The 26,375-nt window shown below is 43.2% G+C and overlaps 2 protein-coding genes across 2 annotated transcripts in view; one reads left to right on the forward strand and one right to left on the reverse strand.

Moving 5' to 3' along the window:
* Positions 1 to 570: 570 nt before the first annotated feature.
* On the forward strand, positions 571 to 13,985 carry LOC112963405 (calpain-2 catalytic subunit-like; the record flags this gene model as incomplete). Its single annotated transcript, XM_026060414.1, has 12 exons — positions 571 to 846; positions 2,283 to 2,294; positions 3,774 to 3,985; positions 5,538 to 5,574; positions 6,424 to 6,489; positions 7,235 to 7,292; positions 8,534 to 8,598; positions 10,417 to 10,485; positions 11,569 to 11,647; positions 12,037 to 12,153; positions 12,663 to 12,721; positions 13,571 to 13,985. Coding segments are annotated over 12 exons (1,074 nt in total), but the record flags the coding sequence as incomplete, so codon positions are not given.
* Positions 13,986 to 14,859: 874 nt separating this feature from the next.
* Positions 14,860 to 26,375, reverse strand: part of TP53BP2 (tumor protein p53 binding protein 2) — a 30,011-nt gene continuing 18,495 nt past the window's right edge. The window contains exons 12-17 of the mRNA XM_026060449.1: positions 25,580 to 26,361; positions 23,539 to 23,676; positions 22,791 to 22,924; positions 21,444 to 21,610; positions 18,707 to 18,906; positions 14,860 to 15,928 (exon numbers count right to left, since the gene is read on the reverse strand). Of these exons, the coding sequence (XP_025916234.1) occupies positions 15,887 to 15,928; positions 18,707 to 18,906; positions 21,444 to 21,610; positions 22,791 to 22,924; positions 23,539 to 23,676; positions 25,580 to 26,361 (1,463 nt within the window). The 3' untranslated portion in view covers positions 14,860 to 15,886. The remainder of the gene's footprint in view (positions 15,929 to 18,706; positions 18,907 to 21,443; positions 21,611 to 22,790; positions 22,925 to 23,538; positions 23,677 to 25,579; positions 26,362 to 26,375) is intronic.

Here is a 26,375-nt window from a genome sequence, read left to right on the forward strand (position 1 = left end):
TTAGAAATGTGGTGTTACACATTTGCACACAGAACCTCTTGGGTCAGGCTTGTCTGAGCTTGTCTTCCAATCACTGTTAACTTGTTCTTTCTCTGGGAACTGGAATCTAGGTGCTTGTGCTTGAAGTGGATTGAAGCAAAGTGGGTTAGAGCAATAGCCCTGATGAAACAGTGATCGGAGTCCCCTTTCCCTAAGGGCTTGGGAGGCTGAGGCTAGTTCTGATGCCTGCCCCAAGCAGCGGTCGATCAGGCAGGTGTGCGCCGTGGCACAAAGCTCGTTTCCTCTCCTGGGGTTGTGCGTGCAGAGGGACAGTTTTGATGTGGGCACGGGGGAAGCCAGCCCTGGGAGCCATGTCCCTGCCACAGTGTCAGCACAAACTCAGTATCCTTGGCACTCGCTAATTTGGGGTGGCCTATCCAGGAGGATATTGCACCTGGGATGTCTGGGAAAAATGTCCAGAAACGCAAACATTTTGTAAATGTTGCTCCCTGATAAAGGGTTTAGTTGTAATTGATAAGATGGAGGCTGGGAGTGGTGTTAGTTTTTCCTTCTCGTATACCGGTTTGGAAGTCAGAGCTGCATCCGTCCCAGCTGACAGATTTATATGTCGGTGTGCGGTTGCTCTCAAAGAAGGCTCTGAGCAAACTGCACAAATCCGCTTCCCTCCCCTTCCCAGACACTTTCTGGATGAATCCACAGTACTTAATCAAGCTGGAAGAAGAAGATGAGGATCCTGACGATCCTGAGAAGGGCTGCACTTTCCTAATTGGCCTGATTCAGAAACACCGGAGGAAGCAGAGGAAGATGGGAGAGGACATGCACACTATCGGCTTCGCAATTTATGAGGCGAGTAAGGCAGTACATGTGCACAAGAGGAAAAGGAAAGCTCACTCTGCAAATGGGGCAGAGCAGTTCTTAGCTGCTTCCCTGCTGTGCAGCCTACCAGGAGAAAAAGCCTGGAGGCCTTCACAGCAGTGTCCTTGCGGCACTCTGCACAGCCCTCTGCAAGAGTGGGCTTTCTACTAAAACTCAGCAGGGTTCAGTTGGACACAAGCTGCGGCAAGGAAAATTCCACTTAGATGTTTAGAAAAACATCCTCCACCACAAGAGTGGTCAAGCACAGGAACAGGTGCCCGGAGAGATTATGGAATCTACGTTCTTGGAGATACTCAGACCTAGACAGCAGAAGGTCTTGAGCAATCTCATCCAGCTTTGATATTGGCCTTGCTTTGAGTAGATGGTTGGACCAGATGATCTGCAGAGGTTCCTTCTTACCTATATCGCTCTGTGCTTCTAAATGCAGGAGCAGGGAAAGTGTTTACAAAAACTAAGAAGTGCAGAAATTCAGGCTGAGCTTAACTTATCATGCTGTAGTAAAAAGAGGAGCTACAGTAGGGATCTGACCCAGGACATGATGCTCTCTGGGATATCTGCGCTAGCATGGAAAGTAATCCCAGCAGCAGAACCAGCCGAAGCATCTGTAAACCTCGTTCTGCTGCAAAAAGGGTCAGAAACGTGTCTGTGGTAACTCTTTCATCAAAACATTTAGAGGTGTGTTGTTCAGAGCTGCAAAGCAGAGCTGCTGTGCCTAACTGGCTCTGGAAATAGGAATAATGCTTTTACCTGAGATTTGTGATTTTTTTACAGAAATCGGTAATTTCTGTAGTTGTAGGCAATAGATGCAACTGCTTTCTTTCTCAATATCCCAGCTTGGAAAAAGCTTGTCAAAGAATCTGCTCCCCACAGGCAAATGAGGTTTTAAAGCAAAGCTGGGTCCCCTGAGCCCATAAGGAAACAGAAAACTGCGTTATTATATTGCTTGGCCCCTCTTCCTCTGCCGCTCGTGGAGAGGTCAGCGGGTGAAAGAGAAGGTGGTAAGAAAGAATAAAGAAACTGAGTCTGTGAAAAATACCACTGGCTGTTCCCAGGCCCATCAGAAGAGCTGTGTGGGTGTCTCACAGTGGGCTGCAGGGTAGAGCGTCAGCAGGAAAACATGATCAGCTTGGCTAAATCTGCGCTAGTCTCTGCCCACGCTGCTCGGGCAAGCCCTCCCCGAGCAGCCCCGGGCGGCTCCAGGACCGAGTCGGGAGCGGAGGCAGCATTAAGCAGCGTGGGTGACATGGGCTCAGCACTCAAGTTCCCTCCCTCGTTGCCTGTTGGTTCTTTTGGTGTGTCTTTTGGTTTTTTTCCTCCCGAAGCATGTGGGTGGACCCTCTAAACAGCGGTGGAAAGAAATAGCCCTGGAACAACAAACAAGTAACTTTACCCCTATCTCCTTGCAGGTGCCCCCAGAGGTACGTAGTACGTATTGGTGTTCAAGGTGCACAGCTGGGGATGAATGGCTTGGGGGAAGAGACTGTTAAGAGGATGCTCCTTCCCTGGCTGTACAGAGTCATGTTGACTGCGCAGAGTCTAAAGTGAGAGGCCGTTTACTCTGGAAGTGGGCCTGGGCTCATGTTTGATTTTCAGAGCGTCTTGGCTACGGGTAAGAGCTGTCTGTACTGCAGAAATTTGCCAAAGCTGCTCTGTCCCTGGTCTTCTCCAAGCCCAGAACCATACCTACTCCCGCAGAACACAGCTGGGTTTTTTTCAGGTTTGCACAAAGTTCGTGCTTGACACACAGCTAATATTCCAAATAAGAGTTTATCTGCATTTCCTTAAGCACTCTGTTTTCTTCTTTTCCAGCTTCTATCTGCAGCTAGTTAATAGCAGGCCCTAGGCACCAGAGGTGTGTGCAACACAGTGAGATATGTCAGCAGTACAAGGCAGCTGCAGCACCTCTGAGCTGTTGCTTCTCAGAGGAACAAATGAGGTTGAGCAAAATGCCGGGGTGACCTCGGTACATGGCTGCCTGCACCTGAGAGGGTGCACGCAGAGTGCCCGGGGCACCTCACACCTCCTGAGGCAATGCTCAAAGCATCAYGCAGCGTAAGTTGCTATAATGTAAAGCATGTTTTCCCCAGGCAGGAATTTTTCTTTTCTCTGTTCATCACATTTCTTATGTAGCTTTTGAATGTTTTAGYAGCRTTCTGACAGCTGCTCAACTCTTAGCCTAGTGGTCCAAAAAACTGATTTGTATAAAAAAGCAACTCAGACTACAGCCCCTTGACTTTTTTCCCACCATATGTGGAATTTTTTATCCCACCCACCATTGCAACAGGTCTGACAAGTTTTGCATCCTTAAAAGCCTGGGAAGGCTGCAAGGAGGAGGTTTCCAGACAGTCCATGTTCCTTATACTTGCTTCTAGATCTGAGGTGGCTGACCTTGATAAACCCTGTGCAGAAGAGTTTATTCTGCAAGATGTTACACTCCAAATATGTTTTTATAAAGCGTAATGTTTCTTTTATCCTTAAAGGACTTCAGAACTGGGCTCACTGCCTCAAGGCAGTCTGCCTTCATAGGCAGAGCTGAGCTGAGATGCCCTGGTGGTGCCAGCTCTTGAGAGTAGAGAAATATCAGTGGTAAAACATTTAGCTTTAAAGAAAGATGGTTGGTGGTAAGAGTTTGCCAAATTGCCTTCACAGACTATTCATCTGTAAAACATACGCGTGACTTGAATGTCTTACTGAGATGATCTGCAAAATGCACTTGCGCCTGCGGCTCAGGAGTACTGTGATGGGATGCCCCTTGCCCTTTCTTTTCTCTCTTAATTCTGTTGAACTGATATCTTTCTTTTCAGACTTAGCTAATTATAATTTCTATTATATTCTTAATTCCTACATGCAAATACATGCACATYGTGGGGGTTTTCTCTTTCTTTGCTTTTCATAAGTTTTCTGGCCAGACGAATGTTCATCTGAGCAAAAACTTTTTCCTGACAAACAAAGCAAGAGAAAAATCAAACACCTTTATCAACCTCCGAGAAGTGTTGAACCGGTTCAAGCTTCCTGCGGGAGAATACATCATCGTGCCCTCTACCTTTGAACCCGACAAGAATGGGGATTTCTGCCTCCGAGTCTTCTCTGAAAAAAATGCGGATTCCAAGTACGTGACTGTTCTGTAACTACTTAACCGCAGTAAGTGCGTGTGCGCTGGGTGGGAGCCTGGGAGGATGGAGCAGCACRGCAACAGGGTAAAGCAGCGTGACCTGTTAACGCCTTTAAGTCTGTAAAGTGTGTTTTTGTTGACAGCCCTGCCTGAGAGGCCAGCGGTGGAAAGGGGCTGCTTGGTGTGTTCGCAGGCAGCCTCTGATGCCGGGCCCGGGCTCTCCCGGCCGCGGGCGGCTGGGGAGGGTCGTCTCCTCCCGGCGCAGGGACGAAAGCTGGACCCTGCGCGCGGCCCCGCGCCGGAGGGGGCCTCTGCCTGCGAGCGGCAGTCTGAACCCGTGGGCGCCTCGTGGGAAGGGGTCGTGCTGGTTCTTGTCTGTCCCTGGACAGRCTGGCTGTGCTATATCCTACCTCAGTATTAAACTCGCTTTGAGTTGAGCGTAGTCCGGCTGAAGCCTCCAAGACCTGGCTGAACGGGAGAAGCGTCCTTCGCTCTAGCGGTTGTGCCTTGAATGACCAGAATGAGAGTTTGTGAGGATATTTTGTGTTTAATTCCCCTTTCTTGTCTCAGTGCTAGTCTGGAAATAGAAGCAATAGAGAAACTGTTTCCCTGTGTGCAACAGAGGAAAGTTTGAGTAAACATAGCAAGARGGAATGAGATATTTTTGGTGGTGATTTATTTTAGTCCCACCCCTGGCTGGGCAGGGGTCTGAGCAGGTAGGCTGGGGTCTTAGGAAGGTGTTTCCTGGTCTTTCGTATCTATTTCCTAATTCTAAGCAAGCAAAAATCTTTCTGCTATGCAGTAGTCTTTCCTTACACATTTTCTTTAGTAGTGAGAAAACTGGGACTGTAGTTGCGTAAAGGCACATTGAGTTTTTGATTGGCCTTTAGCCATGCTTAAACACCGTCCTTAGGTGTGATGAACCCACAGAGGCTGATGAACAGTGTGACATGCTTCTCCTTGTGGTCTGTGCACATGCCTGTAAACACAGGTCAGAGGACATCTGAGCTGTGCTGCTGGGCTGGATTTCCTGTGCAAATCACCTGAATACACTAACCGCATCTGGGAGCTTGTCCGAGTATCTTTTGGGCATTACTTTTTGCTTTAAAAATATAAAATTTTATATGYGTGTGTGTGTATATGTATATATGCATGTATGTGTGTGTATATGTGTATGTATTTATTTTTAAAAAATAGTGATTGGATACAAGTTTGATTTGCACCCAAGAGCCGGGCCCTGGGCTGCAGTCTGTGGGCAGTGGCACTGAATGACCCAAAGGATTGTGTCTGACCCTACACTCTGTCTGGGACTCGGGAGGACATGGCAGTTTGTAAGGTGTTTTGAAACTCTGTTGCCAGAGCTGGCAAAACAGTGCTTTCACTGGTGGCGTTCAGTGTTTGTGGTTGATTACTCCAGTGACCTCTTGGCTTTGAACGTTCACCATTATTACCATAATTTAAAGAATTCCTCTTTAACTGAAACTTTAAGTAAGGACATCAGAAAAGTGACTTTTTCTTTGTTTTTAATATCAATCTCTATTTTTTCTAGGGTTATAGATGATGAAATTGAGGCCAATTTTGAAGAGGTATATCGTAACTTAAATATTGTAAATTGAGATAATTTTGTCATAAATAAACGGGGTGGATTATCCTGTGCAGCACAGCAGGGTAGTATTTTTCTATAAATGTTATCAAGAACTTTGGAAAGAGATCTTTGGATATCCGTAGCTGAATGCCCAGCAAAGACAATGGAAACATCACAGGCAATATTGCTACGAGTGAACTTAGCCTTTTCAGGTACACGGTCAGTCACTGCCTGCAGAAGTAACTGAAGCCAAAGGAAATTCCCTTTGCTCTCCAGACCTAGATAGCAGCACACTGCAGGCTCAGGAAGCCCTTTAGCCATGTGTGTGTTTTTGCATGCAGTGTTGTTTCCATGCATAAGAGGTGGCTCCCCATATGTTTAGTCTTGCCAAAGTTGGGAATCTCGCCTCCTAATGCACCATGTTGTATGTCTATCACTTTGTGTGATTTTTTTTTTGCAAGGTGAGAACTTACATTTTGCTTGCTTTTCTTTAAGTGGAGACAGCTGGTCCAACAGTAGTAGTAGCAGCAGCAGTGAAGTTCTGGGTTTGGTTGTTTGGGGKTTTTTTTGGATAAAATAAAGACTTAATTTGATATTTGATTTTTATTTCTTTTTATTTCTCTTTTTAAGTAAAAGTCATTAGAAAAAAATCTTAATTCCTGCAGTGTTTGCAGCACCAGCATTTTGAGCAGCCCTGAAAATAAAACCGATTATAATCAAAGCAAAATTACTGTGTACCTTCAACTTTGCAATTTAAATCGCACTGTTTTACTAGAGGCAAGGATATGCATTAAATACTTCTCTGTCAGAAAAGTTCCGGCTTTCAGTATTCTGCCTTTCTCTTTTGTAGGCTGAGATCAGTGAAGATGACATTGAACCCAGCTTTAAAAAGCTCTTTGGACAGCTAGCAGGAAGCGTGAGTATTTTTTGTTATGTCTTACTGGTAGCACAGGCGAGTGGATCAGAGAGGTCCCTTGCCTCACATGCAGTTTAATTCCTGTGCTGAGTCAGATTTCAAACACATGTGTGTAGCTGTGCATGCAGACATCTGTGTAGTTAGCCATCTACTTATACTCTGGACTTCTTGGAGCCTCTGGCAAGCAATCTCCGTTCTCTTTGAACTCCAGACTTGACGTTCATCTCTGCAGGGGTGTCCCAGAGGCAGCGCAGGTGGTCTGTGCGCACACTGAGGCGCGCGGGTTCCCCTCTGCGGCGACAGCAGGCTGKGTTGCCTCTCCTCCCTAGGCTTATCTCGGCTGCGCTCGGGGGAATGTACCGCAGCCCCGGTAGCGCACCGCCACGGGAGCGGAGTGAAACCTCGCTGGGCAGCTGCTGCTGCTGGACGAGCTTACAGCCTGCGTTTCCGTAACCACATGCTGAGAGCTCCTGCCTGCTTTGTGGGGGCAGTGGGCAGGCCARGGGCATCCGGACTGGCCTCTGTGCAGGTGCAAGTGTTTCTCCCAGAAGGTGTGGTAGAAAGGCAGGACTTGCAAGTAAGGTATGGCCTGCACCATATAGCCTGCAATACAAGGCATTGACAGAAGCTCCTAGGGGATACTCAGATTTGGCAAACTCACCCGAAGGAGTCTAAAGGCTGCTTAGGAGATGGTGTCTGCACCCCCAGTTACCGAACTTTGATTTTATTTTCCCCTTTTCCACAGGATGCGGAGATCTCCGCCTTCGAACTGCGCAGTATCTTGAATAAAATCATGGCTAGACGTAAGTACCTTCCTCCAGCTGTCTTTCACTTGGCCCCTAGCAGGTTACAGGTGGGACCCCAAGAGCACAGAGCACACCACTAACTTATGCAGGGTCAGATCCCTGGCCTCTGCTTCAGACCTGCAGCTTGCCCTCTCTGTATTGCCAAGGGCCCGTACTCTGCTCCTTCAGGGGGCTGCAGAAACACTTGGGCTGTGCCTGAGCCGAAGGCATGTTTTACAGGACGTGTGCTTTGGCAGGGTGCATATGGATTCCTGGTAAAAATGGATGCCTGATATCCTGGGACATGAAGAGGGACTGGYGTGATTAATGTTCGATAATGAACAAGGGAGGGTATTGCTACTTCAGTATTGAATGATTCAGGATTCAAACCTGACATGAAACATTAAATGATAAGTTGGCACTCAGGTTATCAGACAAACTGGCTGCTGCCATTTCTGCAAACTGTAAGCAACGGCCCCCTCATGGGAGCCTACTAACAGTACTCTGCGAGGGACGGTCACCAGGCATCCTACTGTTGTGTGTTCCTCGGGAGCTGGAGTTAGCATCACGACTTGCACAGCTGCAGAGTCCGCCTGTGCATCCGCCTCGTCCCCTGGAGAGGGGGGAGCTGCAGCAACCTGCACCAGTCAGTGGTCTGGGGTATCCCTGACAAGGAGGAGAAACTTTAAATCTCTGGGCTTCCCTGAGTTTTTCTGTGAAGTCATTCAGAGCTTGTTGCTGGATTATTTTCCCTTCCATTAAACAGTGCTTGAGCTTGGAGAAATAAGTTTCCTTAATTTCCACAATGAAATCTTAGAGATACAGTACAGTCCTGGCTGCCTGGCTGTGTGCACCAGCCAGTTAACAGTTGTGTATTATTTGTAACCAGGCTTGATTTGATGTTCTTCCCCTGCATGAAGCTGTCTCCTGTTGACTGCCACAGGGGCTCAGACGTTCACCTTGTCCACAAAAGTCCACCCTTGTCTTTGCTGGCAGACAAGAGGTGCTTGATCTCTCTCTGTGCTTCTGTAGCACACGTGCAAACCAGACTGATTGGGGTGTTTACTTGGGGAAACATCCCAGCTAACTTTCACCCTAGATTCCATTGTCCGGAAATCACAGGGAGGCAGGTKACTAGTGGCCTGTTTGCCTGCTTCAGTGCCGTGTCTCTCTTGTGCAAAACAAGAACCCAAGCTATTCAGGAAGGTGCTGTGGTAGAGCATGCAGCAATAATCCTGTCTTTTGCTCTTTCTTTACAGGCCAGGATATTAAATCGGATGGCTTTAGTATTGAGACATGCAAAATAATGGTTGATCTGTTAGATGTATCCTTTAAGGCTGCTCCTAGGCAATATTMTTCTGCCTGTGCTAAAGTAGGTGAGCTGCTGCCTTTCTAGTGGCAGGTCCATACCRATGTATTAGTGACTCCTAAGGGGAGGAAGCTGGATTTACCCGGGTTCCCCTGCATGGAAATGGTAGCCCTTGCTTTTGCTGATGACTGTGGCAGCCGCTTTTTCTCAGGCGGTGGGGAAAGTCCGTCTTCAGAGAGGATCATCTGCTTTAAAGTCTTCCCCACTGCTGCGGGTTCTGGTTTAGCTGGTGACAGTGACGGTGGTGCTGGGGAAAGGCACTGGCTCGCAGTGCGTGGCGCAGATAGCCTTGACTGAGGGAATTTGAATGTGCACATCTGGGTGCACGGACCTGGGTTGGGTTTTTTTTGCTTTTTTTTTTTCCTGTTCTACAATGGCTGGTTTTGGTAAGGGCATTTTAAAGCCGTAAGGACTTAGAAAATAAGGCAAGCAAGCAGCAGGAAGATAGGCAGTATGCTGGTTTTTTGGAGCTGCTACTACAAAGAATAAGGGCAAAAGTGTAGGATGAGGGATTCGAGTCTAAGAATAGTTGTGTTCAGTTTGTCCGTGAAGTGGGAGTTGAATTGCGTAGTCAGAAAAAGGAAAAATTACCAAAAGAAGATGAAGCTCTGCTATAATTTGATGTAAAATGTGGCAGTCCCTAGGGGCACTCCAGCAGTTTTGGGGAGAGATGCAATGACAGGTTTCTTTTGGTAACTGTTTGTTCAAGAGCTTAAAATTCTGTAAATAGCAGGCTTGCTTGTGGCTTCCTCCTGTTTTACAGTCCAGACTTACAACTCATGCTCCTATAACTGTACTGAACTACCTATGCAGAACAAAATGGCATCATCTCTGCTCTTTTATGCATGTATTACAAAAGGTAAAGAAAAGCCACAGAGGAGCAGAAAGTTTGGGGAACTAATCTCTGTTTAAATGAATCAGTCAGTCTCATCTTATTGGTTTAGAAATTAAAGCACAAAAGGAAATCTTGTAGAACAGTTGTGTATTCAACAGGATGAGTTTGAGAGAAACAAGCTTCATCGACGACTTGCATCCTTTTCTTTAATTGCAATTTGCAATTTGTGAGGAAGAGTGTTGCCAGCAGGTGGAGGGAGGTGATCCTCCCCCTCTACTCAGCCCTGCTGAGGCCACATCTGGAGTACTGCGTCCAGTTCTGGGCTCCCCAGTACAAGAGGGATGTGGCACTACTGGAGCAAGTCCAGCGAAGGGCTACAGAGATGATTAGGGGACTGGAGCATCTCTCTTATGAGCAAAGGCTGAGAGAGCTGGGCCTGTTTAGCCTGGAGAAGAGAAGGCTGAGAGGAGATCTTATTAATGTGTACAAATATCTTAAGGGAGGGTGTCAAGAGGATGGGACCAGACTCTTTTCAGTGGTGCCCAGTGACAGGACACGAGGCAACAGGCACAAACTGAAACATGGACACTTCCATCTGAACATGAGGAAAAACTTCTTCACTGTGAGGGTGACAGAGCACTGGACCAGGTTGCCCAGAGAGGTTGTGGAGTCTCCTTCTCTGGAGATATTCAAAACGCGCCTGGACGCGATCCTGTGCAACGTGCTCTAGGTGACCCTGCTTGAGCAGGGGGGTTGGGCTAGATGATCTCCAGAGGTCCCTTCCAACCTCAACCATTCTGTGATTCTGTGATTAATCAGAAGAACTGTGACTCTGTAACTTTTTAAGTCAACACTGCCGCTCTGCGTAAACCTAGCAAAGGAGGTGGGGGGGAAACACTTTTTCTTCCTTCTAAAGAGATTACCTTAACTCAAACAAGAATGATGGGAGTGGTAAACTGGGACTGAAGGAATTCCACACGCTCTGGACAAAGATTCAGAAATACCAGGTAAGAGGCAGCCTTTTTGAGAGAACATACCATAACATAGAGGTGGTTGTAGATTGATTTGTTTCATACAATATATAGATATTAGAGAGTATGGGTGCCAATTTCTGTATGCAGCACCTTTTGTATATGATCACTGAAAACTATTTTATTCAGTTGGAGGGGGAAAAAAAAGTTCAGTAAGCATCTTTTATTCTGAGGGAGACAGGGGCCCTCAGCTGCTAGTGATGCCCACAGCGTTTCACAAGGTAAGGACAGAAGGGAAAAGGAAACACAAGGACAGCAGTCAAATGTATACAGTAAAACCTGCATTATTTAACTCCCACATTTGTCCTAGTTGAACCTGAGCAATGCTAATCAATCAAATAGTGAAACTAACAATACAACCAAAAAATCCTCCCAAACCAAATCCATCTACCTGAGGTGGCAGGTGATAAAAATCAGGTTATTTTCTTTCGTGTTTTACTTGGCAGCTCCATGCTGTCTGCCTGAGACCATGCTGACTAAGAGCTGGGTGGCAATCAGACTTCCCAAAAAACATGGACACAACTGGGGACTTGCAGAACCAGGGACTCGCTTTAGCTCGTGATGCGTTTGTGTCCTCAGTCCCCAAGGTTTTACTCCTCAGAGCCAACATGTGTGACAGCTTGTCCATCAAATGCCTGGTAGAGGACTGAAGGAACAGCTGCCTCTCTTCCTGGCTCGCGCTCTGAGGGTTTGGGGGGTTTTGTTTGCTCACCCCCTAAAACGTTTAGCCTTCCCACTTTGCAGTGCATGTTTAGCGTAGGGCTTCCTGCTGGCTTTGTTAGTGGTGCTGCAGTTGTACATGGGCATTGAAGAAACTCTCCAGAGTCTTTATCCAGTCTGGCTGCCTCATTGAAACATTTGGGTGTTTCTAAAGCTGCTTTTAGATGAACTCGGGGATGTACGTGCGCAGTCCTTCTGACAAACGTTTTGAACGTCCCTGAGCAAAGTGCAGGCTGCATTTTGAAATATTTGACTTCTGACTGAAGCCAAAACTTCAGCTGAAGCTGACTGAAGCTCTGAATTATTGACCAGTTTGACTGTGGTTTTTGTGTTCTGCAGAAAATTTACAGAGAAATTGATGTGGATCGATCCGGTACCATGAACTCGTATGAGATGAGGAGAGCACTGGAAACAGCAGGTTTTGTCTTGTTGTGTCTTTTTATGATTTTATCAATTTCAAGCTAGCGATACATGCTCCCTGGCCTCCCTTATAATCATTTCAGACCTCTTTACCTAGATCAGTGCTTTCAGGAATCAAATTTCCCTTTGCAGAGGCTCTAGGAATTCAGACTGTAACTTTTAAGCTGAAGAATATTGTGTACCTGTACCAGAAAGATCTCCGTTTATTCTGTATGCTTCGCCTGGACTCGTCTTTACGTAGCAATGTCTTGCCATACAGGCACACTAAAAGCATCTCAAACAAGGGACCTGTTTACAGTTTTCTTTAGAGATGGGTTTTGGTGGGGKKTTTTTTGTGGGTTTGGGGTGTTTTGTTTGTTTGTTTTAATCCTTGGTATTTTATTTTAGGGTTCAAGTTGAACTGCCAGTTACTTCAAGTCATTGTGGCTCGTTTTGCTGACGAAGAGCTCATCATTGATTTTGATAACTTTGTCCGGTGTCTGATTCGGCTGGAAACTTTGTTCAGTGAGTACACACTTAATAACGAAGCACATGCTGTAGCTTTGTGTTTTCAAATACAGTGTGGGAAACTGTACTGGTACCAAAGTCGCTTCAAAACTGAAGTAAAAATCCTGCAACCCAGTCTGTGCCCTACTCCTAGAAATCAGCCTTCTACATCAGACTGCTGGAGCGAAGCCAGAGTCTTTCATGCAAACAAATGTTGAGTTAAAAAAGAACTTTTTTTTTCTAAATGGTCTGAGAAATACTTCTAATATTACAGATGGGACCATTAAAATACACACAGTCCCTTTGGCAAGTAGTTCTTGTACACTAGCGCAGTTACAAGGCTTTTCCTATATGTGGATATACATTTTTCCCAATGTTTACAGTTGTCCCATTCTGGTTTTGGATGTAGACCACTTTCATTAACTTAGAATCTGGGAGGAAATTCCTTTTTGATCTGAAGCACAAGAGCACATCTTTCTAATTAGTTCCTGTATTCATCCTCACCTGTGATTTGTCTCATACCACAGAAATGTTTAGAAAACTGGATACTGAGAAAACTGGAGAAATAGAATTGAACCTCGTTACCGTAAGTTGATTTAGATCTAAAAAGCCTGTTCTCTGGGTGGGGTGGGGGCAACAGCAGGGACTGTCCTACTCCAGTCTGACTGCTTGGGGCTGGTTGTATATGTGTTCACACATATTATGGTTTTAAGTAGCTCGTGTATTTATATGCAGCTTTAAGAAAGGTTACCCTTTTTTTTAAAATGTTCCTACATCAAATCTTACTCTCTAACAAGCTAAATAAGTTACTTTAACCAGAAGCCTCTTATAGTTTACTTGCAGTAATTTGGGTTGAAACCTATGCAGGCCTCTTCCCCACTTTTTCTATCAATAACAGGGAGAATTGTATGTATGGTATTGACTCAAAAAAGGTCACCGTGTGTGCCCTGTGGCAACAACTCAGCTAGAAGGAAACTAGCCTCCTACATGTTTTTGATTCACCTGTTACATGAACATAAGTTGTTATTTCCTTCAGGATGTAATGGAGGAACAGGTTGCCCAGAGAGGTTGTGGAGTCTCCTTCTCTGGAGATAGTCAAAACACACCTGGATGTGATCCTGTGCAATGTGCTCTAGGTGACCCTGCTTGAGCAGGGGGTTGGACTAGATGATCTCCAGAGGTCCCTTCCAACCTCAACCATTCTGTGTTTCTGTGAACATGCAGATCATTCCAAAGTTCTTATGCATTTGTGGCCTTAACTTAAATGAGGTATAAATTTAAATAGTTCAGGAAATATCATCCAAAATTACTTTCTTTAAGAATACTTAGACTTTCCTCCTCATGCTAGAAATAGAAATGCGCATAGTTGCAACAGGTATTTTTGCTAAACTTAACCTTGGCCCATGTTCTCTTTTTCTGTGTCTGTCATATATAGTGGCTGTGCTTTACTATCATTTGAAACACTGACATCAGCTGAAGACGTCTCAAAAAAAGATCACAATCATGTGAGGATAATCATGCAACGTACTGGGAAAAAAATAGTGGATGTGCCTTAAATTATGAATGGTGACTTCTAACAGTTACTAGAAGGAATCAGAGTTCTAATTCAACAACTGAAGAATCTGCAGCCTTATTTTAGATAGGACAGTCTTTATCTACTAGTATATAGCCTCTGTCCAAAAGCTTTAATTTAGTAAATCCTCAATGTAACTTTTGAAAATACTGCTTTGCTAGTATCTTCATATTTATTATATGCTATATGACTTCTGAGGGGGAAAAAAAAAAAAGCTGCTTATAGACTGACAGTCTGGTTCATTAAGTGCTTTCTGAATAACAGCATGTTTAACTTCTGCTTGGTCCTGTGTATCTGCAACTAGAAAAGGGATGGTGTTGCACATCTTGAACACTGGTGTTTAGGTTAGATATACATCATCTCTTACGTTTGCAGTCAAGTCCTAACATTATTCAGGTTAAATAGTCTTTGAAGTACTGGTGTGACCAAACTGAGGACAAGTCTTTCCATCCTGCCCATTGAGGTCCCTATGGCAGGAGGCTGTTGGCACCCAGAGTCTTTAAGAGAAAGCCTGCACTCACACACATTCTTAATTTCCTGCATCTTATGTTCCTTTGAAATGCAAGAAATTACTTCCAGTGCTGTGTTTTCATATACATAAAGTTTGCAGGACCCTTACTCCTTCTCAAAATAGGCATGTGCTTCTTTGAGATGGGTTCTCACAGCATATATGCAGAACTTCAGTTGTCAGGAACAAAATAAGTCTCCTTCTAAGGGGGAAACAACATTCTGGATCCAAAATGGTGAGGCACTGACAGATGTTCTGGTTGGATGTTGGTTACTGAAATGATAGGCAGCCTGATGCTTTAGAAGGCTAAGGGTAGGGAGGGTGAATTTTCCCAAGAATGTTGATCAATAGTCTATACCCTGTATTCTACCTATTAAAATTATGAGGCTGTGAACAGTGGCAGACCACTGCTTCAGAGACTTCTCACTACAGCTGACTTAATCTTGTCCACTTGAGGAACTGTGTCCTCTTTCCTACTAACAATTTCCTGTATTTATGGGTGCATTTTCAGAAAGCAGTGAACATGAGCCTGAAGGTGATGTAGAGAGGAGCTTTACAAAAATTCCTTTCCCTCAAGGAAAGATTTGATCCTAAGTAATGCTCCTTGGCCAATGATTACTCCTGAGCAGATAGATACAAAGGATAGTTCTATGGGAAAGGTTTTATTTCAAAAATACTTGTACCAAGTCTTTATTCTTACATGTGTCCCCCAGCTTCTAAGGCTAACAAAAGATACATGCAACTAACAGATAACGGCTAAGTTTTAAATGCAGAAAGTCAAGCCTCCTCCCCCCTTCAATACAGTAAGTAACTGAACGTTCCCATAACAGAATGGTACCTTGCATTGTTAACATTGTCAGATGGTCTAACATAAAAGCTTGACACTAAAATACCCAGGAGTTAAGGCTTACGAGGAAAAAAAGTTTAATGGTATCACAGTCAAATAAAAACAAGCTGTCAGGACTACAGAGAGTTTCTACACTTAGTTTTCAAAGTACAAAAGACAATAAATACAGGAGGCTCTTTGTAAAAAGAGGAGTCTAAAACTACATTGTCTGGTATATAGCACATAATATTTTGAATACATGGAATTCCTAAGATGCTACAGCATTTTAAAAGTTATTGCTCAATGCATTGGTCACATGTTTCTTACTGTTTAGATGCATTACAACTTAGCTACTTTAACAAATGTTCTGCTCACAGCAAAAACATTTGGGTGCTGTGCACGTACTTTAGATGACTTTAGTTTCTCCTGTCTGGAAAAAGCCTCAGGAAAAATGTGGACAAAGCCAGTCATCTGTTTCATGCCGACTCCTTCAAAGGTAAATTGAAAGGGTCCTTGTATTTATTGCAGAAAAATGTGAAATTCTTTTCTGCCATGCTTGAAAAAAATCAGAGTGGGTACCTGAACATTAGGCTTGCTTAGACCAAAGGTAGCAGAGTTTCATTTGCTTGTAACCACTATTTCATCTTGTAGAATGCCCGTTTCCATTTGCTAATGCATCAATCCTTCATTTGTTTTCAAAGCACATTCTTCATAGCTTTCAAATTACATTGTCATTGAAATAAGTCTCATGATACTGGAACCAACACAATTTTTTTTTTTTTTTTTTTTTTTTTTTTTAAGTCATCCATGATTAGTACTTCAAGAGTCTGGCTTCTGTACTAGTTCATGCCAAGCTTCTTTGTCTAGGTTTAATCCTTGGATACAGCTGGGGGTAAAACAGAAAAGAGATTTAAAATTTTAGTGCTTAAAATGGTACTTTTTCTTTATACTCTTTTTGGTGATACAATTCTAATATAATTTTTAGTGGCAAAGCATGCTCATAAAAAAGAAACACTCAGAGCACTACCAAAAGTAGATTTAGCATTCTTTGGGCAAGCTTAAAGGTACTAACTGTGTAAATACAAAAATACAGTTACAGCAAAAGGAAGGCACTGAAAAACAAGTAACAGAGAACCTTCAACTTGACCCATCTGGGTGGGCTAGGGAAAGTAGGTGGTTTTGTAAATCAAGAGACTTCTGTGTTCAATGAACTATGGGATTTTTCCCCTGATTTATAAATGGAAATAGGGAGGTGCTAAATTCTGTTTTGCTTTCTATCTCTCAGTGCATAACAGCATTTATAGATCTATAGCTTTGGGCAAGCTGAGAATCTGGCTGCCTAAGGACCATGGAACTACAGGAGCTGTGTATTAGTGGAGGGCCTGTAAATTCACGTAACGGCCGGGCAGTATCTCAGTAGCCTCCACCCCCTGGCCCCAAGCTGTGTGCCGTTCCCACGTGCTGGCTGGCTGCATGCGCCAAGGCACCGGCCACCTGAGCCCCTGCTGCAGGGTGCCGCTGGGCTGGGCACAGCGCTGCACGCGGCAGTGCCGAGACTCTTAGGGAGCTGTTACCTTCCACTTGCCAGTGACCCCCAGAACAAGTCCAGCTCTGCAAACTAGGGCTCTTGGCATACGGAAGGAGAAGGCTGCACTTCACACAGTTAGAAAGCTTAGCTCCTCCATGTTCTAAACTGCAGTGTGCATCTATACTACATCCCAGCCTTTTTCAGGTAGTTTTCTCCTTAAAGAAACCCTTGAAGACATTCTCCATTCAAATGGACACTAGACTTCTTTCTCCTACTCAGCTAACGATTAAGAGAATGCCAGAAGCTTCACCCGCAAGACCTGTCCTCAGCCTGCTGACTGCGATTGCACCACCAGCAGAGATGGAGGCAGGACATTACACCTGATAACACCTGCTAGTGCTTCATTTGGTATTAGGAAGTCAGTATTTTGACAATAGTATCATGTTTGCATTCACTTCTAGAGTTCCTGCACAGCCTAGGAAGTTGGTGAACCAGGGAGAAGGGTAGAGTACTGATGCAGATGATTTCTTCCTTAGTTTTATTCAGTGCACCTAACTGCAAAAGAATAAAGCAGCTGTGATAAAAATACAACTTAATATAAGACTATATTAAACTACCAAACATTCTTCTCTGGGCTGAACATCTTGGCCTGGATTTCAGCTGCTATATTAGAAGTCTAGTAGCTGCTTTTGAGAATAACCATGGCATGCTTAGGTAGCAATACAACAAGACTAAACAGCCACAAGCGTGTAGCAGTTAGTGCTGGGTTTGGGTGGTTTTCCCAGAGGTTCCGTTCGGATTGCATTGTGCTCACAAGGATGAGTCGCTATCCTCGTCTCTCCTGCATTGCCTGGTGCTTTTTTATTACAGAAGCACAAACACTGCTCATGTTCTTACACACCTGTGCTCCTGCTGAGCACACCAGCTGGTGAAGAAGCAGCACATGCACAATTCGCCCCAGGGCAGAAAAATAATAAGCCTTTGTTTCTGACCCAGGTGTGCAGGGCTGACATGTGGGTACTCTCAGTTTAGAAATGTTTACATTTAGAGAGGAAAAGCTAAGCAAGCACTATGTCAGGGAGAATTTTATATTACTTTGTGGGTAGGCCTGGCCTAAAAATGATACAGAAATGAAAACTTATTTTGCATTAGATGTAGTTGCTCTGGAAGTCTAACCAGTTTAAGAATAAGGATTATCTGTATGAGGAAGAAGGTTCGGCCTCTTTCAAGCATCATACTTCAATCAGCTAAAATTCAAGGCAGTTAATCTTTAGCATTGGCAGAACCTCTTATCTCCTGCAGAAGGGTTACTGGATATGTAGAAAAAAATCTTAATGGAGCTTTTATACATGTGTCCATCTGCTACCGTTTTCTAGCAACTCAGTCACGAGGAGAAATATGGGGAAGTAATTGAAAATACCTCCTGTTATCTATACACAGCTTTTTTTTTTTTTAAACAGCTAATACAGAAAAGGGGAGGGAAAGGAGAGGCCACTAACTTCAAGGCTTTTGACACATAGAAAAAATATTACTTAAAGAGCATAGGCCAAAGCATTGTCAAATTTCTGTTAAATTTGGCAATCTGATCTCTTTTTTCAATACTAGAAAAAGATAACTGTAGAATTTTGCAGTGTGCTTGTCTTAAGTTTCTATGTGAARCCATCTCAGAGCACAAGGTGCACTATGTACCCCCAGAATACRGACAGGGAGGGACTAGTGACTCATTCTTAATACAAGCCTCAGTTCTTAAGGTCCTCTGTGCCAGCATATCACTTGCTAAAAGGACATGAAGCCCAGTTTTGTTTACATGCTCAGGAGAACCTTACAGACACATCATATTCAGTAAAGTAGCTTTTTTCTGAGATAGGGAGGCAAGGTTAGAATTAGAATCTATGCACAGCAAGGTGGTGATATGTGCTTTTTTACATATCTATTAATATAGTTTGTGGTAAGTATCTGAATGGAGGGTGTTAACCCACTCTGCCAAAGGCATCCAGCTCCTTCCACTGAATAAATGGAGAGCTTCAACTCCTACCTTTGCAGTTCTGAAACTGCACCTAGCCTAGATGCATGAAAAGAATGCTATGAATACTCCATATAGCGTATTTTTCTGTAACTGTGGAAATAAGGACTTACCCCAAGCAGGTTGCGGGGTACGTAGCCTTCCTTGTCATTCAGCCGTGCCCACCACCACTCAATTTCATCTTCATCTTCCCGGTGCAGGATTGTCATGCAGTCTCCCTCTTTCATGGAGAGCTCATCATCATTCTGAGCCTCATAATCCCAGAGTCCATAAATCACTCCTTTGTTCATTATCCCCATTTTCTCCTGGACTCCTGCAACATTAAAATCAAAAGCAGCTCAGTACAAAAATTGGATCCTGACATCAGACGGTTGGAAAGGCTGATGTACTCCTATAGGACAGCAGCCAGGAAAAAATACCTCAATTCCTGTCACACTTTGCACCTTGTTATCACTCTGAAAGTCATTCCCAGAATATGTGGTGTTAGGAAGTTAATCCTTGCAAACGGCAAACAGAGTCCTTCCTTACCTTCTATTCTTTGAACACAGTGTAAACGGTGAATGAACACGAGAGGAGCAGCGATTGATAAAAAGGTAAGATTTTTAGGCCAGTGTTCAGGTTTCCTGTGCATAAGTGATGAGCAAGAAACACTGGTTTGTATCCTTAGTTCACCAGTAATCTCTGTCTGTCAAAAGGAGACAACAGTGCCTGCTTATGTTGATCACCATGGTGCTGTTAAGTGAAAAAAGTTACCAATACACTCTGGCTTGTCATTTTCCCCAAGTATATCTACACTCCTTACAGGTGTTATTTAAAACTTGCTCTTTATTAGAATTTGAATATACATCTGTAGCCAAAGATGAAATACTCTCTCAGTATACATTCCTCAGCTTCTAGACAGCAAAAAAAAAGGGATTTTAATCAACTGCKATACAAACTTTCTCTTAGCTAATTAGTCCATTTTAGATTAGTGAATCTTACTGGGTTTTTTGTTTGTACAAAACATGTTCTTAAAGACAAGTTCATTAAATCTTGAAAAGTATAAGATGACATACTTAAGCAACATCAGAGCTGTGATTTCAATGCTAAAAGACTAGTGGGGTAATTTAAACATACTTGCGTTTGTTAATGCTTTTCAGTGTTGTTCATTCTTTACAACAAAAAGGAATTAGGTAAATCAGTCAATACTATGCTTCAAATACTTTCCTAGGCAGTACACCCAGGTTTTTCATCTTACAGGCAACAGGCCAGATTTTAAGGCAACATCTGTTCTAGAAACAGAGATACACATCCCAAATTTCCTTTACAGCAGGAAAGATTTGCCAGTGAATGAATTTCTGTAGGCAGCCAGAAATAGTCACAGCAATAAGATTAAGYGCTAATGGAGCAATATGAGAATTTGATAGCCAAACAGTCAAAATATCAAGAGGTACCTTAGTTTCAACAGTTTCAGTTTGGAAAAGATGACAATAAGCGAAAGCCTTACAATCCTTTCAAGACCCACTGAAAAGTATCTCATAATAATTTATTTTATATATATATTTATATACACACACACACACACATATATATATATATATATGACTTAAGTGAGATCAAAAAAGACCCCACAGACAAAAAGAATGTGTTTCTTCACAGTGTGCCTAGTTAAGTCATGTGTTTCCTTCCCACGGGAGGCTGCTTATATGAATTTAAGAATTAGACAAATTTCTGAAAGAAATTTCTCAAGGCCCATTAAACACATGACTGTGTCTGACTCATGCCAGAGTGTTAAAAAAAATAATAATAAAATAAATAAATAATCAGCAAAAAAACTGATTAAGTATTACTATTTTTAACTTAGTCCTATAATCTTCCTTGGGCATTTGCTGTTGATTACCACCACTGGAGTCTGGATACAAAACTGGATGGAACTTGACTTAGTGCACAGATTCAGGTGCTAGTCAGACAGGCTCCCTCCTTTCCTAAGGAAACCTGTATGTTTGGCACCAAGAGATACAGTCTTCAAGCGTAGTGAGGACAGCTGGGCAGACTGCTTTGAAATATGCTGGCTGAGCAGCTTACAGAAATTCATACTGCTCAGACCTCCCACGTTGCACAAAAAGAAAAAGGCTGTATTTTCACTGCTATTACTCCAGCCTCTTACAGAGAGATGACAGTCCAGCTGATAGGTGCCTACGCAGCAAGAACTACATACAAAACATAGAAAAAATAATCTAATATTCTCACTGATTTAATACTCATCATATCCTGGAGAGAATTCAGTCTCTCTATTAAAAAAAAAAAGTTTCCTTGTAGCCTTAAATTTTATTCATATAGTAAGTTAAATGGGGGATTTCTTTATAAATGTCAGAGAATAAAAATGCCAAAAAGTCAAATTCAGTGCTTACAAACCTCTGTTAAGGCAGAAACTTGGCAATACCTTTCCTGATTCTGAAGATTCATCTTAGGAAGCATTCCTCATTTAAAGACACTAAGTAGCGTGTGTGAACTGCCTACTGAGAGATCCACACCACCTCTGTGCATAAAGTAGTACTTACCTGGGAAGATTCACCTAGTCATTGTCTCAAACGAATGCATTCCCTGATGCATGTGCTCAGTTCATTTCAAGGTTTTTAGTGCAGAGGAAAATTGCATTACTCAAATCGCCTCTACAGGTTCAGCAGCTATGAAAGCTAGTTCCAGATGGACCTCACCCTCGCAGCAAGCTGGCTAAAAACCCTCTCTCTCCAAGAGGAACTTGAGGCATGGGCAAAAGTATGCACAAGTTACCACTCCCCATCCAAAAACATACTGAAAAGTCCCAGGTGAGTCCCTAGCATGCTCCAGAACTCAGCTGTCATCACCTACCATACAGGAACTGGGAGCACTGGGTGTAGCCTTCCTCCATTTCTTCACACTTGTCTGCAGCCGTTTGCATGTCGCTGTAGGTCATAGCAAATACAGCTGCACCAGACTCCACCAGGAACTTGCACACCTGCACGTTATTGCAAGATGCTGCACAGTGTAAGGGGGTCCTGCAGGCCAAGAAGAAAGAGAAGACAAATGACTTTTGCTGTTCACAGCAGTGCTTACAGACTCCTTGGGGCAAACCACTTTTATGCATGCCCTCCAGCAATCAGTATGGCATCACTGAAGGCTTCCCACCAGAAGCGGTTAACCCAGGCTGTCAAGAACAATTGTTTTTCACAGATAGCAGGAGTTACCTGGAGCCCTGAAGTTGGGTTTCCATATGGATCTCTAGTCATACTACCCTTTTCTAATCCATCARAACTTTAAGAACATTCATCATTGCAATAGAAACCACCTCAGAAATACTCCCGACATGATGCCTCTTACAACCTAGCCAACGAGCTTCAAGATCTGACTTGGGAAACAAGTACAGGTAACTGGAGTAACTACAGCTGGGGGATGACAAGCATCTTTACTCGCAACCTTGGGCCTTAGGCATTTTTGTTAGAGGCAGAAATACAACAGTAAGCGACAGTCCTCCCATAGCCCTTTAACCAACAAGCTCCCCTGGCATCCTTTAAGAAGGATTTGTAATCCAGTATCAGTTAAAAGTCTGGTTTGGGGTGTGTGTCAGGAGGGTGTTATTTAATTATCTGAGTACTGGACATAAAATTGAGAAGAGTTTGCATTGCTAGAAACTGCCCAGAGCATGTGTAAGCTGTACGCTATCGCACTTGGAGGGGACACTGGGAATTTCAGCAAACAGTTCATCATGTATAAATTGCCTTATATATATATATGCCTAATATCTCAAAGAAATAAGAGATTTCCTGACAGCTGCATCCACCCCACCAGGCCTGAAATACACACCTTTTTTTTTTTTTTTTTTTTTAAAGAAGAAGAAATATTAGTACAGATTTGCCTATTTTCTCCTCTGTACGTTCTCATATGACACCCCACTGAGAACTGCTGCTGTGCTATTGTGGAAAAGATATCACCAGCTCTGCAGGTGCAAACACAACTCTAAAGCTCCTTTTTTTCTACGAAGGCCTCCCCTGATGCTGCAGAAGTCAAATCCAGGAGTCAACCCCAGGAGCTGAGAGCTTCATGGAGCCTTCTGTCATGACAGGCAAAAAGCTGGCTGGGCAATCCAGCACTGACGCTCCCATCAGAGGAATTCGTGGCAGCCCCCAAGCAGCAGTTCTCCTGCAGTGAACATTCACAGATAACTAAAGAAAGTCTTACCATCCATCGCTATCTGCAGCATTCACGTTCACACCAAATTGTACCAGGAACTTAACTATTTCTGTGTGCCCGGCACACACAGCATTGTGAAGTGCAGTAATCCCTTCATCATTGGGCATACTAGGATCTTCAACCTATTCAATCAAAAAAGGAAAGATTCACATTCTGACGAAGCTCTCTTCAATTAACATCTCTACATGTAGGAAAATTAGTTGTCTTATTCTGAAATATAATTTTGAGCCAYATTTCTATAAAGAATACAAGCAACAGGGAGAAAACTACAGTAGTAACAAATCTCACAAGAAGATTCACATGTGAGGCTGCAGCCTCCTTTTAACAGTGAGAACATAAAGAAAATCAGAGAAATATTTATAGTATCTTGGTAACTTAGTAGAAGCATTTATAACAAGTCCCACATATATGTATTTTGTTTACAGTTAAATAGGTAAGTGAGTTTTGCTTGTCAAATACTTTGCTAACATGCTAGATAAGGAGGTAAATGCTACATAAGAAATGGAAAAAGTATCCTACAAATTTCCAGTCTTGATGCTAAAAATCCAAAGTGGATGTAATAGCTAAAATGAGCTTCCAAGTGGCCATTTCTGTTCGGATTTCTTTCCTCCTCAGAGATGGATCTAGGCTGTGTGCTATTATTGTAGTCTCTCATCCCAGTCCCGAGCAGCTTAGCTTTGACTTTCCAGTTTGAACTGGGATTGCTACTCCTTCTCTTACAAGATAGAATTTGTACCTCATAAATGATTCTCTGCACAAGGTCAAACTCCCCCTCCAAAGATGAATCCAGAAGCAATGCGAGGGGATTGAATTTCACCCTCATTCCATGTGCAATTCTCTCAGAGCCAGTTTTACGCAAGTTTGTCCTCTTCCCCTGCGAAAAAGTAACACAAGTTACAGGTATTTTTTGCTGGGAAAACAAGAATACAAAGTTGTTGATTTAAGGATAACAACAGAAGTGACCAGTTAAGGCAGTTTTATATGAAATTTAAACTATTCATACTATTTTCTACCATTTCCCCCCCACAGTAGGAATACAGCAAATTAGGAACACTGTGAAAGATCTTTGCCTACATCTTAGGCAAAGGTCACTGTTCAGCTCAAAAACAGAAATCATCTTGATCAAATGCATCAAAATCATGAAACTCCCAAATTTCTAAAGGAGAGAAACATGAATGCAAATGTTTGTATTCAGATTATTTTAGCACTGATTCTTACAGCTATCACACAAACCATGAAACTTAGGACTCCATGAAGTACATAATTTTGTTTTTTTTAAGCGTAGATGTTAAGTTCCTAACGTTTTGCTAAGTTTAGCAGAGTTATTAACAGGAATAAACACTGTTATGGAAAATGGTCTCCATAAGAATGTAGAACCAAGTATAGAATAACTTAAGATGTTCACAGTGATACTAGAAACAAAGTGTTTCTATAGCTCCATTTTCACTCAGCTCTTTCCTGTAGAGAATGTGCATACATTAAACCAGCACTCTCCCCAGCTGGCTGTGCAGCAGTAATAAACACTATTCATAAGGCTATGCAAATTTCTGACAGATGTCCAAGCAAAGATGAATAGAGATGACTCATGTTTTGCAAGAGCAAACATGTGAAGATAAGCTATAGAAGAAGAGATTCCCAGAAAATACTCTTTCACCTGTTGATTTATACATAATACCACAAGAACAGGCTTTTTAGCACAGCCCAAGTATTTAAATATGAATCAAGAAGTTGGGCTGGTTTCTTCTCATCACCAAATTATTACAAAACCATCCAGAACCGAGTTCTTACAATTTAGGAAATCCTAGCACTCAAGTTGCCTTGTAAAAGGGAGCAAGGACAAAGTCTTAAGAACACAAAGAAAAACACGCAATGACTAGTCCATGCAGAAATTACAGGGGTAAAAAGCAGGCTAAAGCATTTAACTCCTCTGCCCTGAAGTGGCGGGGTCAGGGGGGAGAGGCGAAACCACACTTTCGTACATCAGCTTATTAAAATTCTATTTGTGATCCGTTTTAATGGAACTCTTCAAGGAACTGAAAACAGCAGGTATTTCTGTTCTACAACTGTGAGATAACACCATACCACATGAACAGATACAGACTTCCAAAATAAACATCAAGACAGTAAAGTGGTGCCTATCCTTAGCCCAAAGGGACTCTGTTTTGATGCAACTTTAATTTGACATGAGTCAGTTCTCAAGTTCCAAAGAAAAATTTAGAAAACACTTCAGTAAAGGAAGTGTAAGCAGTTGGCATCTACAAAGGAGTTATCAGAGTGGAGACTAGAAAAGGCTCTGTTCCTCCATATTTTTCAAACAATGCTCTTCCAAATGAACAAATATGACCAGGGATTAAGATAATTAGCTTCCATCTCATGTCAACTATAGCGGTAAATACTCCTGAAATTTGCATCTGTGCCTCAAAAACCAGTTTTATCACTCCTATGAAAGAATTAAATTTGGATGAAGTAGGCAGACTTCTATAAGGAATGCATTTTACAGCCCTGAAGAGTTTTAGTATTTGTGTATCAAACTCCATTTAAAACTTTTCATTACTGCCATTTGTTTTAGAAACAACAGAGACTTTTCATTACTGTCATTCATTTAGGAGATAACGGTATCAAACAAATAGAACGGATACCTACAGAGACTTCCATCCTACTTGTGCAACTACTCTCCCATATCCACTCAACGATCTCTACAATACGATGCAGGGGTCTACCTGCAGTACTTGAAGTTACTTATTCACAGGGTGCTCAAGTTGTAGGCTAATACTTACCGGAGGCAGGGAAAACTGTCCAGTAACTTCAGGAGGTCGCATATTGAATGAGTCCTCTCCCAAACTTTCTGGTTCCCCTGACGGATATGGAGGTGGTGGGTACGGAGGGTACTCCTCCATGTATACTTCCAATGGCAGCGAAGCCTCTAGGCTTGGTTCTTCCATTTTGGGTTGCATGAGTTCATCACTGTCTGACATTCCTTCGGGTACAGTGTCCAAAGCTGTTGAGGGCAGAAGAACTTCGTTCTGATCTGCTGGTGTGTTTTCTGCTTCCTCAGCTATGGCTGGTTCCGGTGTGGAAGAAGCTGTTTCTTTTTCTGATTCTGCACTTAAGTAAGGATTTGGGATTTCCGTTGGGCTTTCAGGACTGGTAGCTGATGTGGTCTGCTTGGASGAATGTGATGGAGTTGAGATAGTCTCCATGGCAGCCAGAGTGGTCCTCTGATACAACAGCTTCTGAATATTAGGCCCATTAGGTCCTTCTGGCTCAGTAATGGAGCTACGTTTCTTCAGTGGTCTGGGTGCATTGGACAGCTTTTTCCGTAGTGCTTCCAAATCAGCATCACTTTGATTGCGGTATGGATTGGACAAGAAAGGCAACAATTTGGTTGGGCTAAGGGGACGGGGAATTCGCTCYGTTTCATGATTCTCATGAGTGGTGGCTGTTGCTTCCATTTCAGGCTCCGGACTGCCTGGCTTGCCTTGGAGGTTTGAGTAGACGTTCTCCGCCTGCGGCAGCTGAGTCTGTGCACCAGCGCCTGCCATCACAGGCTTGCCATACACTAGAGAGCAGTTC

Source organism: Apteryx rowi, unplaced genomic scaffold, assembly GCF_003343035.1.
Source record: "Apteryx rowi isolate R43461 unplaced genomic scaffold, aptRow1 scaffold_169, whole genome shotgun sequence".
Taxonomy (NCBI): Eukaryota; Metazoa; Chordata; class Aves; order Apterygiformes; family Apterygidae; genus Apteryx; species Apteryx rowi.